The following is a 21522-nucleotide window of genomic DNA, read 5'->3' on the forward strand; positions in this document are numbered from 1 at the left end:
TCTAGGCAGTTAGGATAAAAATTAACAACAATATTATACTGACATTGAGACATATTGAGTACAAGCAAATGTTTCACATCTGAAAACATGATAAAAGTTTCCAATAATATAAAGCCACCATTATAAATCTTCTGATAAATGGCAAGTTAGTAAAATAGCAAAGAATTTGATCCTGCATTTGTAGATAATCATTTAGGGACTCTTGTTTGGTGATCAGGTACAATGGCCATAATGTTTTCCCTTCCACATCTTAATCATTACAAAAGTGATTTTCAAAGTTTCTGTTTAGCAGCTGCAGCTTACTCAGGAGTAATAACATCCTGTTCCTGTGCCCTTTAACCTGTTTTTATATAATTCCATGTGTGATGCAATTGTCATTTTGACCATTTGTAATATAATAATAGATTGATTTAACTCAAGGCAACTAAAGACTAGGTTATTCTTCTGTCCTCAAAGGTACACGCTGACAGTTCTGAAAATAAAGCTCAGTCAGAACTCTCCACCTTGATCTTCATCATCCCAGCCACATGACTCAATCTGCTCATCCTCGGGGAAATCCACTTCCAGATCATAAACAAACTTTGGGTCACTGGGTTTTTTCTGGTTCTTTTCAAACAGCTCATCCATGATTTTTTTCTTTTTTGCCAACTCATTGTCGTCAAGTTTGTTGAGATCCTCCTCTGGGTTGATAGAGTTTTCCTTCAGGAAGGTCTCCAGGCTCTGGTTAAGACTCAGCCCATTCAGGCTATCCCTCAGGAGCTGATATAATTTCTGCAGCTGCTGCTGCGACACTCTATCGAAATATACTTGGTGCCGAGGGTTATTCTTCATCTGTTCTGCAGCTTGGCCACAATCTATGATCAATTTTCAAAATGGGGAAAAAATGCTGTCATACTATTCAATGCTTCACCCATTTCTTCAACTTTTTCACAATACTGACTAACTAAAGTATACATTAATATAATCTAATCAAGAAAGAAAAGAACTTCAGTTATTAAAGCTCAGATAAGAGATGTAATACAATCCCAGTAAAAATCATGGAAAAAGGAATGAAGACGTCTCATTTTTGTCTAATTTACATGTTGGTGTAATATTATACTTGAGCCTCCTCCCACCTTTTTTTTCATTTATCATCTTAACCCTCTTCTCGCTCAAATATTTGTTCATTTTCTCCTGAAATACATCTATATTATTTCACTCCAATCACTAACTGCAGTATCAAATTCCACATTCTTCTCACTCTTTGGGTGCAGAGATTCCATCTGAATTTTTGATTGGATTTCCGAGTGATTATTTTACACTGAGCCATTGCTGTTGCTTCCAAGAGGAAACATTATCTCTAGCTCCTCTATCAACATCTTTCAGTTTTAAAGACCTCTATTCAGTCATCCCTGAAACTCTTATCAAGACAGAAGAGAGCCAGCAGGCTATCATTTCATGATAAGGATAATATCCAAAATCTATACATATCTGCATGCATGCATGACTGATGTACTGTTTATTCCTACACTTGTACTTTGTCTATTATTTGAATATTCTCCATTGTATTATTATTTTCTTACGTGCCCATTTTTCCTGATTTGCTATCTAAAAGTATTCACATTGAAATTTCCCAGCCCAGTTAGAGGCCATACTTTGGAGAATTGGATGTGTTGGGTTTGGAAAGGGAGCATGCGGAATGGGGAATATAGCACACTGTTCTGCTCAAAGGTGACACACCAGCTATATGGGTAAATGTGCCACTCGCTCTAGTTGTAGACTTGCCTGTGAGGAGTGAGACAAGCATTAATTTGTGTCTTTGTGATGGTTGCAATGGTTAGGAGATTGGAATCATGAAGAGATTGTAAGAATCTTCTGCTCTTAAAGGAATTTTTCATCAAACTTCTGTTTGTGAACATATTTCTGGCACTGGGTGGCATGGTGGCTCAGTGGTTAGCACTACTGCCTCAGCACCAGTGAATTGGGTTCAATTCCACCCTCAGGCAACAGTCCGGGTGGAGTTAACATGTTCTCCCAGTGTCTGCACAGGTTTCTGCCAGGTGCTCTGGTTTCCTCCTTAGGTGGATTGGCCATGCTAAATTGCCCACAGCATTCAGGGATGAATAGGTTAGGTGTGTTAGCCATGGGAAATGGAGGGTTACAGGAAAAGGATAGGTAGTTGGGTCTGAGTGGGGTGCTCTTCGTGGGGTCAGTGTGGACTTGATGTGTCGAATGGCCTATTTCCACACTGATTCTGATGCTGACATTTGAGTGGGTTTAGCTTTTATATATAAAAAAACAAATTGCATTCATACAGTGTCCTTTATCTTCACAATCAACAAACAATCCCCGAAGTGCAATATATAGCCATTACAAATTGTCACCACACTTTATGTAAATGTATTAACTTAACCAGATATCTTTATGTTGTGTGACAGCAATGGTTTGTATGGTTTAAGCACATTATCTTAAATTGTTGCCATACAAACAACATTGGTGGAAAAATGTATAACACATGACCTAACCTAGTGTAATTTAATTAATTTTGAAAGATTTGAGTCCCAATAGTGTGGAAACAGGCCATTTGGCCCAATAAGTCCACACTGAGCCTCCAAAGAGTAACCCATCCAGACCCATTTCCCTACCCTATTACTTTACATTTGCCCCTCACTAATGCATCTAAACTAACATCACTGAACACCATGGGCAATTTATCATGGCCAATTCACCTGTCCTGCACATCTTTGGATTGTGGGAGGAAGCCGGAGCATCCGGAGGAAACCCACCCAGGCATGGGGAGAACATGCAAACTCCATACAGACAGTTGCATGAGGATGGAATCGAACCTGGTTCTCTGGTGCTGTGATGCAGCAGTACTAACCACTGAGCCACTGTTCCACCCATTTTATATAAAATGTTCTAAGTTTAGAAGGGAAACTGTTGTATTAACGTAGTTATTTTAATTATCCAAGTAGTGTAAGAGTAAAATACTTACTTACCATGATTGAATGAAATTGTATCAGCAACAATGCACTTCCACTCCATGTTAAGGCGAACTTTACAATGTCTCCCTGCTTGCTATGATTAGCATCCACATTGTTGATGCAATATTAGATGGGTCATTTAAGATTAAACATAAAACTAGGTTCTCACCTGAAAATTTGGAGAAATTTCGAACAGGTATCATCCTTTGTCGAGTTTTCTTAGTATTTTCATCTTCGTAGATTAAAACAATAGCAGGTGGTTTGAACTTAACACCACACTTCTTTGGAATGTAAGCCATCACATTTCAGCTAGAAGATTCTTTCAGCTTACAGGCAATTCATAACAAGATCAAAGAGTTGGTGATGTTGGGACAGTCAATAACTTTTGTGTCTAGCTCCAGGTATTTTAATAATCATTCTTCTACATTTTAAACTTTTAATAAAAAATAATCCACATGAATATCCTGTATAGGGAAAAATAAAACCATCTAAATCTAAGTGTCAGAAACTCTCTTCTGAACTTCAAAAAACGTATTATGTCGAACATATGGCAGTAAGGAGTAACAGTATTGAATATAGGTGTATTATATCTCTTGAGAGTAAATTGGAACCGGTCATCTATATAACTGAAATAAATAAAGTGCTGAAAAACTCAGCAGGTCTGTGAGCAACTGTGGAGAAGAAAGCACAGTCAACGTTTTGAGTCCAGTGTTCTGAAGAAGGGACACTGGACCTGAAAAATTAATTCTGTTTTGTCAACATGGATACTTACCTGCTGAGTTTCTCCAGCAATTTTTGAAAGTTGGCACTCCCCAACCGTCCCTTCCACCCCACCCGACAACTGTATGAAAAATGAAACGATTATCTAACAGTGTTGTTTAAAATGGTAAAATGACTTCTTCACAGAAGGTAGTCGAAATCTGGAACTCACACCCCTAAAAATAAAGTGCCTGAGGCTAGAGGACAATTGAAGATTTCAAAACTGAGGTTGGTAGAATTTTGTCTGTCAAGCATACCTAGAACAGGGAACGGAGATGGATTCAAGAAGTAAATCAACTTTGATCTAATTGTAGGACAGAAAAAGCTTCTGAAGCTGAAAGACCTACTCTTGTTAGTAATTACAGACTTGAGGTAATTCTCACAATGCCAGAATAATTACTTTAAACCTCAACAAAAAATCCTTGGCATTGTACCGTGAGAAAAATGCTAGTTCTGTGAAATGCTCACATCAAACCTAAGTGGAAAAAAAACCCTGTGAATAAATAACTAAGAAATATCAAAACTGGAGACCTAAAAAGTGAACTAATCCATATTTTCAAATAAAATTATCCCAAACCCAGGGCAATTTTGTATATAAGTGACTTCTGATTTGGTTACACAATGTTTCAGGGCAATCCCTGATGATCCTGAATACACAGGGCAGAGGATAGGTGCTCCTTTGTCTGAAACTAGGTGTATATTCATTTCCAAGGTTAGAATTCAAAACACCATGGAAGGGAACAAGTGCAGGCTAAGATAAATGTTATTTCTCTATTTGACAGTCTGATCTTGTAATTACAATATTTGTTCTGTAATACTGAGTATTCTAAGAATTACACTGACAATCAAAATTTAATGTCATCAGTTGGGCTTGCAGTGTGGAGCACTTTTACGCTCTAGAAATGTTAAACACTGGTCCCTGTTATTTGGAAACAGAACATGTACAGACATTGCACCTATTTAATTTAACAAAATAGAAGACAGATACTTTCTAATTCATCCTCAGATAATACCTTGACTAATCAGTGAAAACCTGTTTGGTATAAATTTTAACAAAGCTTGGCAATTAACTGTAACTCATCATTTAACTGGTACAATATCCTATTAAGCAATCAGCACTTTTCTCATACAATTTAAAATATACTCCCCTTTTAAGTTAGTATTCTCGCGAATTGTGCTGATGAGTGAAAGTTGAAACTCTTCAACAGAATGTCTTTTTTTCAGAAAAAGACAAGTTAGTAATACTTATCGTTATTATAACTCCGGTAATGATTACAGTTAATTACATCATAGTTCTCAATATTAATGCTGGATAGACAAGGTCAAGAGTGATTGATCACAGAAAGGAGTACATATGCTGGAAGCAGCCAGACTAGCTCAGAACAGATAGCAATGGAGTGAATTAACTGCTGAGCTGACTGAGAATTTAGAGGCAGCAATTATTGGTAAAACCAAAATCATTATCTTTGGTTCCCAAGACAGACTCTATTATCCTCCCTGTCCCCTAAAGCTGAAACTGTTTGCACCTTCTGTATTTTATATAGTGTGAATTGATTCTCCTTCCCCATCCTTTCCAATACAATAACATCACTTGCCTCTGCAGTGTTTGTATTTGCTGCTGAAACTGTATCATCTTCAAACCTAACTACTTCTGTACTCTCTTACCCATCCTCCTCCTCAACATCAGTAATTGTCATCTCATTCAAAATCCTACTAACCTATTCTGCATCAGGTCCAATCAGTCATCAACTCTTGCTCCTCTGATATTTGCTTCCATCCCACAGTTGAAATTTACCCAGATTGAAAGAAAATCACAGGAACACATCATTCAGTTAAAGGTAAATGTTTATGATCTTTACTAACTTCTTCCTACCTATCTCAACCTAACCCCACCATTCTTCCATTTTCTTTCTCTGATGTATTTTTCTATATTTCCTATACGTTTCTCAGCAACTCACCTAATCTGCTCCTTACTATAATGGTTCCACATTCTAAAACCAGATTGATGTTGTGTTGCTGTTGTCTTATCAGACCATAGGACCGCACTCTCATTAGAGAGAGAGAACTGGTGGTGATTTAACCTGAGCACCACCATACCTCAGGCAAGGGGAGATTGACAAGGAAAGTCCTTCGTGCTAACTTCGGGAATTGAACCCGTGCTGTTGATTTGCAAAGCAGTACCATGTCAATCATCCATCTAAGCTGACCCCCCAATCACAGGAATTGATATTACCTAATTCTGAATCCTCCCACGGGTGAATAATTTTATTTTCTGTGAAACCATAATTTTTCAAATTATCTTCAATACTGTCATCCTCATGTTTAAATCTCTTCACACCCCCACTGTTTCCCATCTCTAAACTCCTTTAGATGTGCAACCCTCTCCAAACACTGCTTGTTCAGGCCCCAGGGTCTGGAATTTCTTGCTAAACCACTGCTTCTTCATCTCTTCCAATATTTCCTTCTCTGGTGAAACAGCAGTGAGAGTCATAGAGATATACAGCATGGAAACTGCTTCTTCAGTCCAATCTGTCCATGCCAACCAGATATCCTAACCCAATCTAGTCCCACCTGCCAGCACCCGCCCCATATCCCTCCAAACCCTTCCAATTCATACACCCATCCAAATGCCTCTTCAGTGTTCCAATTGTACCAGCCTCCACCACTTCGTCTGGCAGCTCATTCCATACACACACCACTCTCTGCGTGAAAAAGTTGCCCTGTAGGTCTCTGTTATATCTTTCCCCTCTCACCCTAAACCTATGCCCTCTAGTTCTGGACTCCCCCACCCCAGGGAAAAGACTTTGCCTATTTACCCCATCCATGCCCCTTATAATTTTGTAAACCTCTACATGGTCACCTCAGCCTCTGACGCTCCAGGGAAAACAGCCCCAGCCTGTTCAGCCTCTCCCTATATCTCAGATCCTCCAACCCTGGCAACATCCTTGTCAATCTTTTCTGAACCCTTTCAAGTTTCACAACATCTTTCTGATAGGAAGGAGATCAGAATTGCATGCAACCCAGGGAGCCCGGATCATGCCTGCTCCCCCAATTAAGGTACTCTTACTATAGAATATTAAGCTAATAGGAATTCGTAACTAAAGTAATTTAGATCACTGTGGGTAAGTGATCTAAGATCACATTTGCTACAAGGGGGTAGTTCTTGAGGCAGACTATTGACTTGTATACAGTTAGTGTTTAGTTTGTTTAAACAAAAAATCTCATTTTACCCTTGATTAAAAGACTCCTGCAATATTTAATAATTTCTGAGATCAAATCACCACAAATGTATCAATTCTTAAAAATTGATGTTTATACAGCATTTAGTAGGAAAAAAAGTTCTGAGAGTATTTCACAAAGGTGTAATCAAATATACAAAAATAAGTGATTAATATAATTTTACTTTCACTGGTGGAATCTCTCACTGGGGGATTGCTTACGGAATAAGAGAGCTGCAAATGTGTTGCTGGTCAAAGCACAGCAGGCCAGGCAGCATCTCAGGAACAGAGAATTCGACGTTTCGAGCATGAGCCCTTCATCAGGAATAGATGAAGGGCTCATGCTCGAAACGTCGAATTCTCTGTTCCTGAGATGCTGCCTGGCCTGCTGTGCTTTGACCAGCAACACATTTGCAGCTGTGATCTCCAGCATCTGCAGACCTCATTTTTTACTCTACGGAATAAGAGAGACTCATTTAAAACAGATGTGAAGGAATTCACAATTCCAGAGTGCCGTGGTCACTAGGTCACAAAGTATTTAAAAAGGAAGTAGATTTTTGAAAATTGACCACAAAAGACGCAGATCAGCTGTGATCTAATAGAAATGGCAGGGCAGGCTGAAGGGACTGAATGACCTACTCCTGCTCTGAGGAGAAAGTGAGGGCTGGAGATCAGAGTCGAGAATGTGGTGCTGAAAAAGCACAGGTTAGGCAGCAGCGGAGGAGCAGGAGAATCGACATTTTGCCATAAGCCCTTCCTGATGAAGGGCTCACGCCTGTTCCCCAGATGCTGCCTGCCCTGCTGTGATTTTCCAGCGCCACACTCTGTCGTCGACTCCTGCTCCTGTTTCTTTTGCTCTTTACACTAATATTACTGCTGTTAGGTAGTAATAAAATACTAACTAACATTAGTAACATTCCCACCCATCACAGTTATAAATCGCAGTTCCCAGTAAAACTCTCAATTATCACTAATATTGCTCCATATCTATAGTTACCGACTAACCACAATACATTCCCAAAGCACTTTACATCCCGCAAATTGGCTGCCTCTGCACTGATCATGTGAGAGAGTTACCATGCTTTCATGAGTTTTATTACCTTCATAAATCACTAATTACATTTCTATTTCGCTATTTTATTTGTAATCAAACCTGAACTCGGCCCTTGACAACCTCCTCATCCTCATGGCAACCCACCCAATAAAAGACCCCTTCTGCGACTGATTGATCTCCTGCCTGACAGTGAACCATGACTTACCGGCGCCTTGCGCCCATTCTGACAGGGAGGATCGTTCAGGTGGACGACATACCTGTCCGTTCCTCGGTTCCCCGCTGCCACACCGTCAAGGAAGGGACGGTGAACCGAAGGGATGAGCAGGCGGTGCGCTCAGGCAATACAGAGGGCAGCCGCAGTCCGGGTCCTGGGCCGGGCCGCGGGGAGAGGCTGGTGATGGATGTGAGCCGGGCCGTGCTCAGAGCCTGGTGCCTGTGTCTGTGTGTCGCTGTAGTCACATGTAAGAGCAATTACAGGGTAGTCCGTGGGTTCTGGATAGACGGTGGGCTGTTTATGAGCGGAGGCTGTGAATCAGCCTAATTTGACGCGGGCCGAGTCTAACCGCGTCCGGGGGTTGTCAGGGAAGACACCAGACCGACACCTTCCTTTCCCTCCTCTCTGACAAATGCAACTCAGAACTTGAGTCATGTCAGGGGAAGTTTGTTGTCGTTGTCCTCCTCGACGGCATAACAAACTATCACCAAGCGTCAGACGTGAACTTGTCCCTCAGCGAAAAGCCCCGCGGAATCTACAGAGGCTGTTCGGCCCAATAGTTCTCTACCGCCAAAGCGACACTGGTCCCACTTTCCAGCACTAGGCCCATAACCCTGAAAGTTAGGACACTTAAAACTGCAGGTGCTGCAAATCGGCAGCAAAAACAGATATTGCCGGAAATACATAACAAATTTGGTAGCATTAGTAGGGGGAAAACAGCTGGTATTTTTGGTCAATGAAAGGTTAAAAAATGAATATTCGTTAACTTGAAACATTGAGTGTATTCCTCTCTGAAGGTGTTACCTTCCCTCCCGAGTATTTCCAGCATTTCCCGTTTTTGTTTCAGATTGTACCTTGCTTATGAGGTGGGATGATCGTCGAGTCATATAGCAAAGAAACAGACCCTTTAATCTAAGTCTTTTGTGCTGACTATACAATCCAGACATCCTACTCTGGTCCCACTTGACTTAGCTTGGCCCATATCCCTCTAAACCTTTCCTATTCATAAACTCATCCAGGAGCCTTTTAATGTTGTAATTGTACCTGCCTCCACCACTTTCTCTGACAGCTTGTTCCATACGTCCACAACCCTCTGCTATAAACGTTACCCGTCCCAGGTCTTTGTTTAAGTCTTTCTCCTTGGAGCTATGCCTTTTTAGTTTTGGGGTCTTCCCATCCCAGGAAAAATCCTTGACTATTCACCCTTGCCATGCTCGTTGTCCTTTTATAAACTTCTATAAGCTCACCCCTCCGACTCTGACGCTCCAGGGGGAAAAAACCCCAGCCTATCCAGCCTCTCGCTATAACTTGAGCACTGCAGTCCTGGCAACACACTTGTTAATCTTTTCTGCACCCTCTCAAGTTTAATAACATGGTGACCAGAACTGTAGTGGCCTTACTGCTATTCTGGACAGCCACAACATGACATCCCAACTCTTTTGTACTGACCAATGAAGGCAATTCTCTGTTGACTTTTTATTGTCTTGCTGGAATTAACTCTGGAGTTTCTGAAACTACGTGTCATTGTGGAGATAAATTCCTGCCCACAGCTCAAAATTGTCACCTGCATTAATAAACAGCTGAAATTTCCCATCTAGTCACTGTGAAGCAGCAATTGTCGATGTCAGCAGGGAAAGCATAGGTCACTGGAATAGAGAAAACTAATAAAATACTTGGTGTTAAGATCCATGTTTTACCCCATTTTGATTTGAAAATTGTTGGGTGCAGCCTTTGAAATGAATGATGTCATTCCTTATCTTGCAATGGAAGAACATTTATGAAGCGTACAAGGAGGACAGCCAGTTTTCTTTTTCTAGTATCTGGTAGAGGTATGCCTCCTCACAAAGGTGGCATATTAAGATGGGACAACGTATGGCTGCAACACAGTAGAGGTGATAGAGTTCCTGAAATTAAAACTTTAGCCCTTGAAGATAGAGCAAAAGAGCTCCTGAAAGTAAAACTTTAGCCCTTGAAGAAAAACGATCTTGATCTCTACATGATACATTACATCGATCAGTGACAAACCACTGATACACCAGTTACGAGACTACTCAGCACAATTGGTTCCAAGTTTAGGAAACACCCAGTGCTGCTACTCCTAGGTTTAGGGAACATAGCACTAATACTCCTAGGTTCTGAAACGCAGTGTTAGTACTCCTAGGTTTCGGGAACATGCAGTGTTAATGCTCCAAGTTCAGAGTATGTGCCATGCCCATCCAAATAAGTTAGACTATGGGGTGTTGTACCATATAATTAAGGGAAGGTATCATTCTCTTTCAAGTTGGTGAACAGTGCTCAGCAGTTCAAAGAAAGTGCAGTTCTCACCCTTGCATTTCTCAGGCCTCTCTATTCCTGCACCACTTTAAAGATTGTAGTACAGATTCATAGATATGTACAGCACTGAAACAGACCCTAGGGTCTAATTCATCTACGCTGACCAAATATCCTAAATTTATTGGCCCATTTTCCAGCAGTTGACCCATATCCCTCTAAACCCTTCCTATTCATATACCCATCCTGAGGGCTTTTAAATAGTGTAATTGTACCAGCCTCCACCACTTGCTCTGCCAGTTCATTCATACACACACCACCTTCTACATTAAAAATTTGCTCCTTATTTCCCTTTTAAATTTTTCCTCAAAACCTATGCGTCTAGTTCTGGACTCACCCACCTCAAAGTAAAGACCTTATCTATTTATCCTATCTGTGCCACTGATGATTTTAAAACCTCATAAGGTCACTCCTTAGCCTGTGATGATCCAGGAAAAACAGCTGCAGCCTATTCTGCTTCTCCCAAAAACTCAAACCCTCCAAAATTGGCAACATCCTTTGTAAATCTCTTCTGAACCTTTTCAAGTTTTAACAATATCCTTCCTATAGGAGGGAGACCAGAATTGCACACAATATTCCAAAAGTGGCCAAACCAATGACCTTTCAACTCCTGTACTCAATGATCTGGCCAATAAAGGAAAGCATATCAAACACTGTTTTCACTATCCTATCGACCTACGGCCCCACTTTCAAGGAACTATGAACCTGCACTCCAAGGTCCCTTTGTTCAGCAAGCCTCCCCAGGATCTTACCATTAAGTGTATAAGTCCTGCTCTTATTTGCCTTTCCAAAGTGCAGCACCTCATTTATCTAAATCAAACTCCATCTGCCATTTCTCAGCCCATTGGCCCATCTGATCAAGATCCAATGCTAAGATAACCTTTTTTGCTGTCCACTACACCTCCAATTTTGGTGTTATCTGTAAATCATTTATACAAATGACGAAAAGCAGTGGACCCAGCACCGATCCTTGTAGCACACCGCTGGTCACAGGCCTCCAGTTTGAAAAGCAACCATCCACTACCACCCTCTGTCTTCTACCTTCAAACTAGTTCTGTATCCAAACGGCTAGTTCTCCCTGTATTTCATGCAATCTAACCTTGCTAACTAGTCTACCATTAGGAACCTTGTCGAATGCCTTACTGAAGTCCACCACTCTGTCCTCGTTGATATTCTTCGTTACTTCTTTAAAAAAAAACTCAATCAAGTTAGTGAGTCATGATTTCCAATGCACAAAGCCATGTCGACTATCCCTAATCACTCCTTGCCTATCCAAATGCATGTAAATCTTGTCCCTCAGGATTCCCACCAACAACTTGCCCACCACCAATGTCCAGTTCACCAGTCTTTAGTTCCCTGGCTAATCCTTACCACCTTCTTTAAATAGTGGCACCACATTAGCCAACCTCCAGTCTTCCAGCACTTCACCTGTGACGTTTGATGATCTAAGTATCTCAGCTATTTAGTTAATATTATCTTTTACAATGCATCCCTTAACATTTGTTAAATTTCATCTGCCATGTTTCTGCCCATCACATCTTTCTGCACTCTGCCATTATCCTTCTCACTGTTTACATTTCCAAATTCTTTGTCATTGCAAACTTTTAAATTATGCCTTGTATGCCTACGCACAGGATAAAAAAAACACAGGGATTCTAATTCTGGGAACACCACAGTACACCTTCCTCAGCCATTTATACATGTATGTACTTTAGTTTTACTAACAACTTCATTATTTAGAACTTTATCACATGCCTTTTGAAAGTTCTGTACAACTCCATTACCCTTACCAACACTGTCTGTTAGTTCTTCAAAAAACCCAGTCAATTTTGCCAGAAGTTAGTGATCAATTTGTAAAGATTATGTTTTTCCATGTGTCAGACTGTTGGTCAAATTTCAGATATCGTCCTTAGAATTATTTATAAATAGAGGGCTATCATTCTGATAATTTTTCAACATTACAATAATGATTTGCTTTTATATAGTGTCTGGTCCCTGGACAATCCAAAATACTTTATGGCTAATTAATTTGAAGTAGTCACTGATGTTAAATAGTAAATGTGTAATCCGTTTGAACCCAACAAGATTCCACAAAGAGAAATATGATAATGACTAGATTCACTTTTGTGATCTTGATTTGAGAAATTAATATCAGCAAAGATATCTGCTTTTCTTTGGGATACTGCCATGTGATCCATAATGTTGAGCTGTGAAAGCAGACAGAGCCTTGGCTCAACATCTCAACTGAAAGACAGTACCTCTGACAGTTCAGCACTCCTTCAATACCAAATAAGAGCACCATCCTGGATTTTTCAGTTTGGTTTTCTGGAATGGGATACAGAAATCTTCTGACTGAGCAGTCTTCCCCACTGAGCATGCTGAAACTTCTAAAGAAAGTATTCCATTGGCTGATAATTGCTTTGGCATACCCTGAGTTTACCAAAGATGTGATATAAAAATGCAAATGCTTTCTCCAGTGTTGCTTTCTCTTTATTCTGTGCCTCTTTTAAGAAACAGTTTGATCAATGTTTGATTTCCAAGGCATGTCACACTGACAATTCTTTAAATGGCAATCAGCCATTTGCTACTTACCTATGTGAAATCTCCCATCTTCAGCATATCCTGAAATCTAGGTGCCCTAGAATTCAAATAGCTTTTAGATTTTTCCAGATTTCAGTAGCATGGCATTTGGAAGAAAATTTTCTCCAGAATGTGCTGGAGGAGACTGGATGTAGGTTTGTTCGTTGAGCTGGAAGGTTTGTTTTCAGACATTTTGTCTCCATATTAGGTAACATCTTCAGTGAGCCTTCAAATGATGCACTGGTGTGTAGCCCGCTTTCTATTTAGATGTTTGAGTTTCCTAGGGTTGGTGAGGACTTACGGAGGGAACACAGATGAGAAATTTCTATGCATCTCCTGAATTTGAAAAAAAAATTCTTACCTTGTTCCACTTTTTAAATAGTGTTTCATACTAAGTGTGGAGTGTTACTGTTCTGTGTTTATACAGGTGATGATCCTTTGTACTCTGAGCCCTGGCTTCGATCAGTGAGTTTGAACAGACATATTGTAAAGAATGGATTTCATAGGTAAGACTGTCAGATTATAAATATGTTGCTGTATTATTTTAATACAAGACAGGTTGAAGCAGTGTGCTTTTCAAAAGCTGTCTTTCTGTCATACATTCATTTAATTAGACAGATTTGTAATTATTGTAACAGATTTCAGGGGTGAAAATGTATTCTGTAAGGAAAAGCACTTATAAACTATTAAATAGAATAAGATTGGCATTCTACAGAATTACATAATTCCAAGCTAGAATTATGTTAAAGTACACCAGAGAGAGAGAGAGAGAGAGTATGTTATCAGACTTTTGAATGGACCTCTTTAATGTTAATGTTGACCTTCTCTGTACTTTCTTGGCAGCTATAACATTATATTTTACACCCTGTTCCATTACCCTGATGCACTTGTAGGTATAATCTGCCTGTAAAACATGTAAAATGACACTTTTCATTGTGTGTTGGCACACATGACAGTAATAAATCAGATCAAATGACCAGCAGTATGCCGCAGGGGTCGGTGCTGAGTCCATTGCTTTTTATCATTTGTGTAAATGATTTGGATGTGAATATAGGCGGTATGGTTAGTAAGTTTGCAGATAACACCAAAATTGGTGACGCAATGGACAGTGAAGAAGGTTAGCTCAAAGTAAAATGGGACTTTGGATGGACAAATGGGCTGAGGAGTGGCAGGTGGAGTTTAATTTAAATAAATATGTGATGCTGTATTTTAGTATGGCAAATCAGGGCAGGACTGATACACTTAATAGTAAAGTCCCGGGAAGTGTTGCCAAACACAGACACCTTGGAGTGCAGATTTATATTTCCTTGAAAATGGAGTTGCAGGTAGACATGGTGGTGAAGAAGATGTTTGATATGCTTGTCTTTATTAGTCGGCGTGACTCTATAGGAGTTGAGAGGTCATGTTGCGGCTGTACAGGATATTGGTTAGGCCGCTTTTGGAATATTGTGTTCAATTCTGTTCTCCCTCCTATAGGAAAGATGTTGTGAAACTTGGAAGGATTCAAAAAAGATTTACAAGGATGTTCCCAGGGTTGGAGGGTTTGAGGTATAGAGAGAGACTGAATAGGCTGGGGCTATTTTCCCAGGAACATCGGAGGCTGAGGGGTGACCTTACAGAAGTTTATAAAATCATGAGGTGCATGATAGGGTGTGTAGCCAAGGTCTTTTACCCAGGGTAGGGGAGTCCAAACCTAGAGGGTATAGGTGAGAGGTGAAAGATTTAAAAGGGACCTAAGGGGGTAATTTGTTTATGCGGAGGGTGGTGCGTGATGGAATGAGCTGCAAGAGGAGGTGGTGGAGGCTGTTACAATTACAACACTTAAAAGGCACCAAGGCGGATATATGAATAGGAAAGACTTAAGAGGGATATAGGCCAAATGTTGGCAAATGGAAGTAGATTAATTTAGGATATCTGGCCATGTTGGACCAAAAGGTCTGTTTCCGTGCTGTACATCTCTATGACTCTAAATCTGATAAGCATTTATCACAGTGGTAATGGGGGCGGTAGAGAGAACTAAAATAAATTTGTGTATATTGATGAAAACTGGTACTCTTCAAATACATATTAAAAGAGAGAAAACACAAAAGATGCATGCAGCAGAGGGTGGAAACTAATAAACTAAATAATAGCAGCTATCAACAGAGTACGCCGATTAAGGCAGTGATACCACAATGATCAATACATTTGTCCTATGCAACTTTCAGGAATAAACCCATGTGCTACTTAAAGCTAACAGACGTTTGTTAAGGCAACCCTATGTACAGTGCTGCAAGAGTCTCAGCATTTACCCTTATCCAACAGATTGGAGGTTAGGGTGAATGAGCAAACTGATCATGGTACTATCAACCATTCAATTCATGGAGAGGAAAGGAATGTGATAATGATAAGGGACAGTATAGTCAGAGGATAGGTACTATTACATTTTTGTTATTTGTAGCGAGCTAGGAATTAAGCATTGAGGTTATACATCTAGAATTCCACATTTACTGCTGCAATCCAGTGTAGCAGCAATGCATCAGTGCACCAGTCATATGGTGAGCTCTAAGGAATAGCTTTGAATCTCCACCATTGAGTCTAAAATTGTGAATATTTCCAACATATGGAAACCAGAATACATTATAGCCACTGTTCCATGCAGCCATGACCAGGACCCTGAACAGTGTGTTGCCTACGTGATGCTTTGCTTAAGTACATCTCCTTGAAGCTGGAGAAGAACTTAGGATGGAAATGGGAAGAATTAATTCTTAATATCCTTTTGGGAGCCAAAAGGTTTTTGAGGATATTGCTAGGAGAGTCAATATAGTGGAACCAGTTGATGCACTGTATTTAGATTTTCAGAAGACTTTTGATAAATTCCTGCATGGGTATTAGTAATCAAAATTAACGTGCATGTAATTGGGAGTAATATACTAGCACCAGTTGATGATTGATCAAAGGGCCTGTTTCTCTGCTCTATGACCCTCTGCCTGTTAAGCAATAACAGCAGGGACTAGGAACAAATAGGTTAGTCTCAGGTTGACAGGCTATGATCAGTGAAGTACTGCAAAGATCACGGTTTTGGTCCTCAGCTGTTCACAATCTATATTGATGATTTAGATGTGGGAACCAATTGTAACATTTCTAAATTTGCTGATGATTCAAAATCTGGTGGGAACAAGTGTTGTGCCAAGGATGCAAAGAGATTTCAAACGACTGAAAGTGGACAACAGCATGGAAGATGGGCTGTAATATGAATAAGATTGAGGTTGTCTACTTTGCTAAGAGGAATGAAAGTGTAGTAAATTTTCTTCAATGATGAGAGATTGGTAAGTGTTGCTGTCCAATGGGACCTGTATGGTGTTCTTAAGTCACTGAAAGCTAGTTTATTGGTGCACCAAGTAATTTGGAATGCAAATTATATGCTGTCCTTCACTGCACGATGACCTGAGTTCAGGAGTAAAGTCATCTTACTTCTACTTGTATAGAACAATGGTGTGTATTTGATGCTGTTCTGGTCCCCTTGCCTAAGGAAGGATATATTTACCCTAGCAGAAGTGTAGTGGAGGAAACCTTTTTTAATTGTTTATGGGACATGGGCGTCACTGGCTAAGCCAGCATTTATTGCTCATGCCTAATTGATTGGAGGGTAATTAAGAGTCAGTCACATTGCTGTGGGTCTGCAGCCATATGTAGGCCAAACCAGGTGAGGACAGAAGTTTCTTTCCTGCAATGACATTAGTGAACCAGATGGGTGTTTTCTGGTGATTGACAATGGTTTCATGGCCATCATGAGACTCAATTCCACATTATTATTGAATTCAAACTTTACCATCTGCCATAGTGGGATTTGAACTGGATCCCCTGAACATTACCTTGGACTCTGGATTAATAGTCCAGTGATAATACCACTATGCCAATCATCAGATTTATTATTGGGATGGTGGAATGCGATAAGAGGAGAGATTGAGAACACTGTGTCTGTATTCTCTGGACTTTAGAAGAATGAGAGATGATCTCATAGAATTTGCACAATTCATAAAAGGCAACAACACGATCTCTCTGCTTGTCTACACTGCCAAGAATCTTATCATTAGCCCAGTACGCTTTATTCCTTATGCTCCTTCCAAAGTGAAACACCTCACTTTTACACATTAACTCAATTTGCCACCTCTAAGCCCAGCTCTGCAGCTTATCTACGTCCCTCTGTGACCTGCAACATCCTTCTGCACTGTCTGCAACTCCACTGACCTTAGTGTCATCTGTAAATTTTCTAATCCATTCTTTTATGCCCTCTTCCAGGTCAATTATAACAATGCCAAACAGCAATGGCTCCAAAACAGATCCTTGCGGTACACCACTAGTAACTGAACTCCAGGATGAGCATTTCCGATCAACCTCTGTCTTCTTTCAGCCAGCCAATTTCTGATCCAAACTGCTAGATCGCCCTCAATCCCAGGCCTCTGTATTTTGTGCAATAGCCTACCTTGGGGGACCTTATCAAATGCCTTACTGAAGTCCATATGCACCCCATCAACAGCTTTACCCTCATCCACCTGTTTGGTCACCTTCTCAAGGAAATGAATAAAGTTTGTGAAGCACAACCTACCCTTCACAAAACTGTGTTGACTATCCCTAATCCTTTCTAAATGATTATAGATCCTATCTTTCATAACCTTTTCCAACACTTTATCCACAACCAAAATAAGGCTTACTATTCTATAATTTCCAGGGTTGTCTCTATTCCCCTTCTTGAACAAGGGAACAACATTTGTTATTCTCCAGTCTGCTAGCACTATTCCTGTAGACAATGATGACATAAAGATCAAAGCCAAAGGCTTTGCAATCTCCTCTCTGGCTTCAGAGAATCCTAGGACAAGTCCCACCTGGCCCACGCCATTTATCTATTTTCACACTTTTCAGAATTGCTAACACCACCTCCTTATGAACCTCAATACCGTCTAGTCTAGTAGCCTGTATCTCGTATTCTCCTTGACAACATTGTATTTTATCAGTGTGAATATTGACAAAAAAAATGCATTAGCGCTTCCCCTGTCTCCTGGGCCTCCACACACAACTTCCCACTAATGTCATTGATTTGCCCTAATGTTACCCTAGTCATCCTTTTATTCCTGGTACACCTAGAGAAAGCTTTAGAGTTTTCTTTGATCCTATCTGCCAAAGACTTCTCATGTCATCTCTTGGCACTTCTTAGCTCTCTCTATAGGTCTTTCCTGACTAGCTTATAACTCTCAAGCGCCCTAACTGAGCCTTTACGTCTCATCCTAACATTAGCCGCCTTCTTCCACTTGACAAGAGATTCAACTTCCTTAGTAAACCACGGCTCCCTCACTCAACTACTTCCTTTCTGCCTGACCGGTACATACTTATCAAGGACACACAGTAACTGTCCCTTGAATAAGGTCCACATTTCAACTGTGCCCATCCCCTGCAGTTTCCTTCTCCATCCTATGCATCCTAAATCTTGCCTAATCCCATCATAATTGCCTTTCCCCCAGTTTTAACTCTTGCCCTGAGGTATGTACCTATCCCCTTCCATTACTAAAGTAAACAAAACCAAACTGTGGTCATTATCACCAAAGTGCTCACCTACCTCCAAATCTAACACCTGGCCAGGTTCATTACCCAGTACCAAATCCAATGCGGCCTCACTCCTTGTTCAGGAGATCATCTTGCACACATTGGACAAAAACTGACCCACCTAAAGTATTCAAACTATATTCCGGTCAATGTTTGGAAATTTAAAATCCCCCCAAAACATCTACCCTGTTAGTCTCGCTCCTATCCAGAATCATCTTTGCAATCCTTTCCTCTACATCTCTGGAACTATTCGGAGGTCAATAGAAAACTCCTAATAGGGTGACCTCTCCTTTCCTGTATCTAACTTCAGAACATACTACCTCAATAGACGAGTCCTCAAGTATCCTTTCTGCCACTGTAATACCATCCTTGGCTTAGAAAGTCGCACCTCCCCCCTCTTTTACCACCACCTCTGTCCTTACTGAAGCATCTGAATCCTGGAATGTGTGACAACTATTCCTGTCCCTGCCCTATCCATGTCTACAAAATGGCCACAGCATACAAGTCCCAGGTACCAACCATGCTGCAGGTTCACCCACCTTATTCTGGGTGCTCCTAGCATTGAAGTAGACACACTTCAAACCACCTTCCTGCTTGCCAGTGCACTCTGGTGACCTTGAAGCCATATTTTTGACCTCTCTGCTCTCAACCTCCAAGACACTACAATTTAGGTCCCATTCCCCCTGCTGAATTAGTTTAAACAATCCCGAAGAGCATTAGCAAATTTCACCCCCAGGATATTAGTGCCCCTCTGGTTCAGATAAAGACCATCCTGTTTGTAGATGTCCCATCTACCCCAGAATGAGTTGCAAATATCCAGGCATCTGAAACCCTCCTCCTGCACCATCCCTGTAGCCACATGTCCAACTCCCCTCTCTCCCTATTCCTTGCCTTGCTAGCATATGGCATGGGCAATAAACCAGAGGTAACAACTCTGTTTGTTCTTGCTCCAAGCTTCCTCCCTTGCTCCCTGAATTTCTGCCTTAAATCCCCATTTATTTTCCTGCATATGTTGTTAGTGCCTATGTGGACAACTTGGGGCTGCTTCCCTTCTTCTCAAGGATCCCGAAAACATGATCTGAGACATCACGAACCTGGCACTTGAGAGGCAACACACCAATCGTGTGACTGTCTCGTTCCCACAGAACCTCCTATCTGTCCCCCTAACTATGAAGTTGCCAATGACTAATACTCTGCTCCTCTCTCCCCTTCTCTTCTGAGCAATAGGGAAAGACCCTTGGTAAGTTGTCCCCCCACCAACTATATCTAAAATGGTACACTTGTTTTTGAGGGCAACATCCACAGGGGATCCCTGCACTGTTTGCCGGTTCCCTTTCTGTCCCCTGACTGTAACCCATCTGCGTTTTTCTTGTACCTGAGGTTTGACTACCTGCCTGTAACTCCTCTCAATAACTCCCTCCGCCTCCTGAATGAACTTAGGTTCATCCAGCTCCAGCTCCAGTTCCCTAACATGATTTTCAAGGAGCTGGAGTTGGGTGTACTTTCCAGATGAAGTCAGCAAGGACATGAGTGATGACCCTTACCTCCCACTTCTGCAGGAGGAACATTCAACTGCCCTAACCGCCATTCCCACTATTCTAAATTCCCAAAGTTTTCATGCAACTGTAGTGATATTCAAAGTTTGGGGGATATCTCCTAGGACATGAGTGTTTTGGCACCTCACAGCGTCATAGAGATGTACAGCATGGAAACAGACCCTTCAGTCCAACCCGTCCATGCCGACCAGATATCCCAATCCAATCTCGTCCCACCTGCCAGGCCCATATCCCTCCAAACCCTTCCTATTCATATACCCATCCAAATGCCTCTTAAATGTTGCAATTGTACCAGCCTCCACCACTTCCTCTGGCAGCTCATTCCATACACGTACCACCCTCTGTGTGGAAAAAGTTGTCCCGTAGGACTCTTTTATATCTTTCTCCTCTCATCCTAAACTTATGCCCTCTTGTTCTGGACTCCCTGACCCCAGGGAAAAGACTTTGCCTATTTACCTCATGCTAAGACCTTAAATAATGCATGCAAGAGGTCATGTTTTATTATCTTAGTATCCTGCTTGAACAAAGAATATTAACCTAACATCTTCCTGGTTCTGTCTCTGTGAATTTGTATGACCCTATCCTGTAAAATACAGGAAAAATCAAATGTTTTCTCCCATGGCAATTCCACGTTAAACTGTCAGTTTTCCACCTTGCCCTTGTATATAAGACTAAATTGTGAACTTTCTGTTCTAAAGCCTCAGTGCTGTGTGATGTCTTTGCTCAATGAGACAGAGTTGCAAAAATCTGTCAAGGTTAGAATAAAACATGTAAAACGACAAAATGAATCTAAATGCCATGTTCATGTGGTGAACTTTGAGGAAGCATTGATGAATAGGTAAGAACCTGACTTCTAGTGACTAATTGACTGCTTGTTACATTTTGTAGAGAGTTAGTAATGGATGTTGACCTTGGTGAAGGTGCTCAACCCGGCTGTCGCATTGTGATTAAGGAACAGTTACCGCAAGGGCTTTATGTGGATCCATATGAACTTGCTTCAATGCGAGAGCAGAAGAGTAAAGAGGTATGAGAAACGCAATCTGCTCCATTTATCTTTTGTCATTATTAAAAGTGTCACTATGAGGACGTTGGACATCTTTTTCATTACATTCATGTTAACATCCATTTCTCCTATGTGCATCACTGATATGCATCTTCTGACAACCCAAGTTCTCTTCCTGGCTAAAGGCAAAATGTGCGGATTCTAGAAATCTGAAACAGACACCGAATACTGGAGAAACTAAGCTGGTCCAGCAGCTCTGAGTAG

General features: G+C 40.9%; 2 protein-coding genes across 6 annotated transcripts in view; one reads left to right on the forward strand and one right to left on the reverse strand.

The window, feature by feature from the left end:
• cep19 (centrosomal protein 19) lies at positions 1 to 8664 on the reverse strand. 5 transcript variants are annotated; one of them, XM_060835014.1, is made up of 4 exons: positions 8094 to 8131; positions 3736 to 3804; positions 3133 to 3427; positions 1 to 854 (listed from the first exon to the last, which is right to left on the reverse strand). In XM_060835014.1, the coding sequence occupies exons 3-4, from the start codon at positions 3260 to 3262 to the stop codon at positions 490 to 492; spliced, it is 495 nt and encodes a 164-aa protein (XP_060690997.1). In that variant the 5' UTR covers positions 3263 to 3427; positions 3736 to 3804; positions 8094 to 8131; the 3' UTR covers positions 1 to 489. The 5 variants fall into 5 exon arrangements, with proteins under 5 accessions (XP_060690997.1, XP_060690999.1, XP_060691001.1 ...); XM_060835016.1 differs by lacking the exons at positions 3736 to 3804; positions 8094 to 8131 and adding an exon at positions 8252 to 8664; XM_060835018.1 differs by lacking the exons at positions 3736 to 3804; positions 8094 to 8131 and adding an exon at positions 8200 to 8664.
• The window catches only part of pigx (phosphatidylinositol glycan anchor biosynthesis, class X), a 23909-nt gene continuing 10577 nt past the window's right edge, over positions 8191 to 21522 (forward strand). The window contains exons 1-3 of the mRNA XM_060833963.1: positions 8191 to 8455; positions 13547 to 13625; positions 21144 to 21279. Of these exons, the coding sequence (XP_060689946.1) occupies positions 8191 to 8455; positions 13547 to 13625; positions 21144 to 21279 (480 nt within the window). The remainder of the gene's footprint in view (positions 8456 to 13546; positions 13626 to 21143; positions 21280 to 21522) is intronic.

This window comes from Hemiscyllium ocellatum, chromosome 13 (assembly GCF_020745735.1).
Source record: "Hemiscyllium ocellatum isolate sHemOce1 chromosome 13, sHemOce1.pat.X.cur, whole genome shotgun sequence".
In the NCBI taxonomy this organism is placed as follows: domain Eukaryota; kingdom Metazoa; phylum Chordata; class Chondrichthyes; order Orectolobiformes; family Hemiscylliidae; genus Hemiscyllium; species Hemiscyllium ocellatum.

What these genes read in the sequence shown, in the direction of transcription:
- cep19 (XM_060835016.1), bottom strand. Translation starts at nt 3,262, where the DNA reads ATGGCTTACATTCCAAAGAAGTGTGGTGTTAAGTTCAAACCACCTGCT. An exon ending in AAATTTCTCCAAATTTTCAG is followed by an intron (nt 855 to 3,132) that starts GTGAGAACCTAG and finishes AATTGATCATAG; the next exon opens with ATTGTGGCCAAGCTGCAGAA.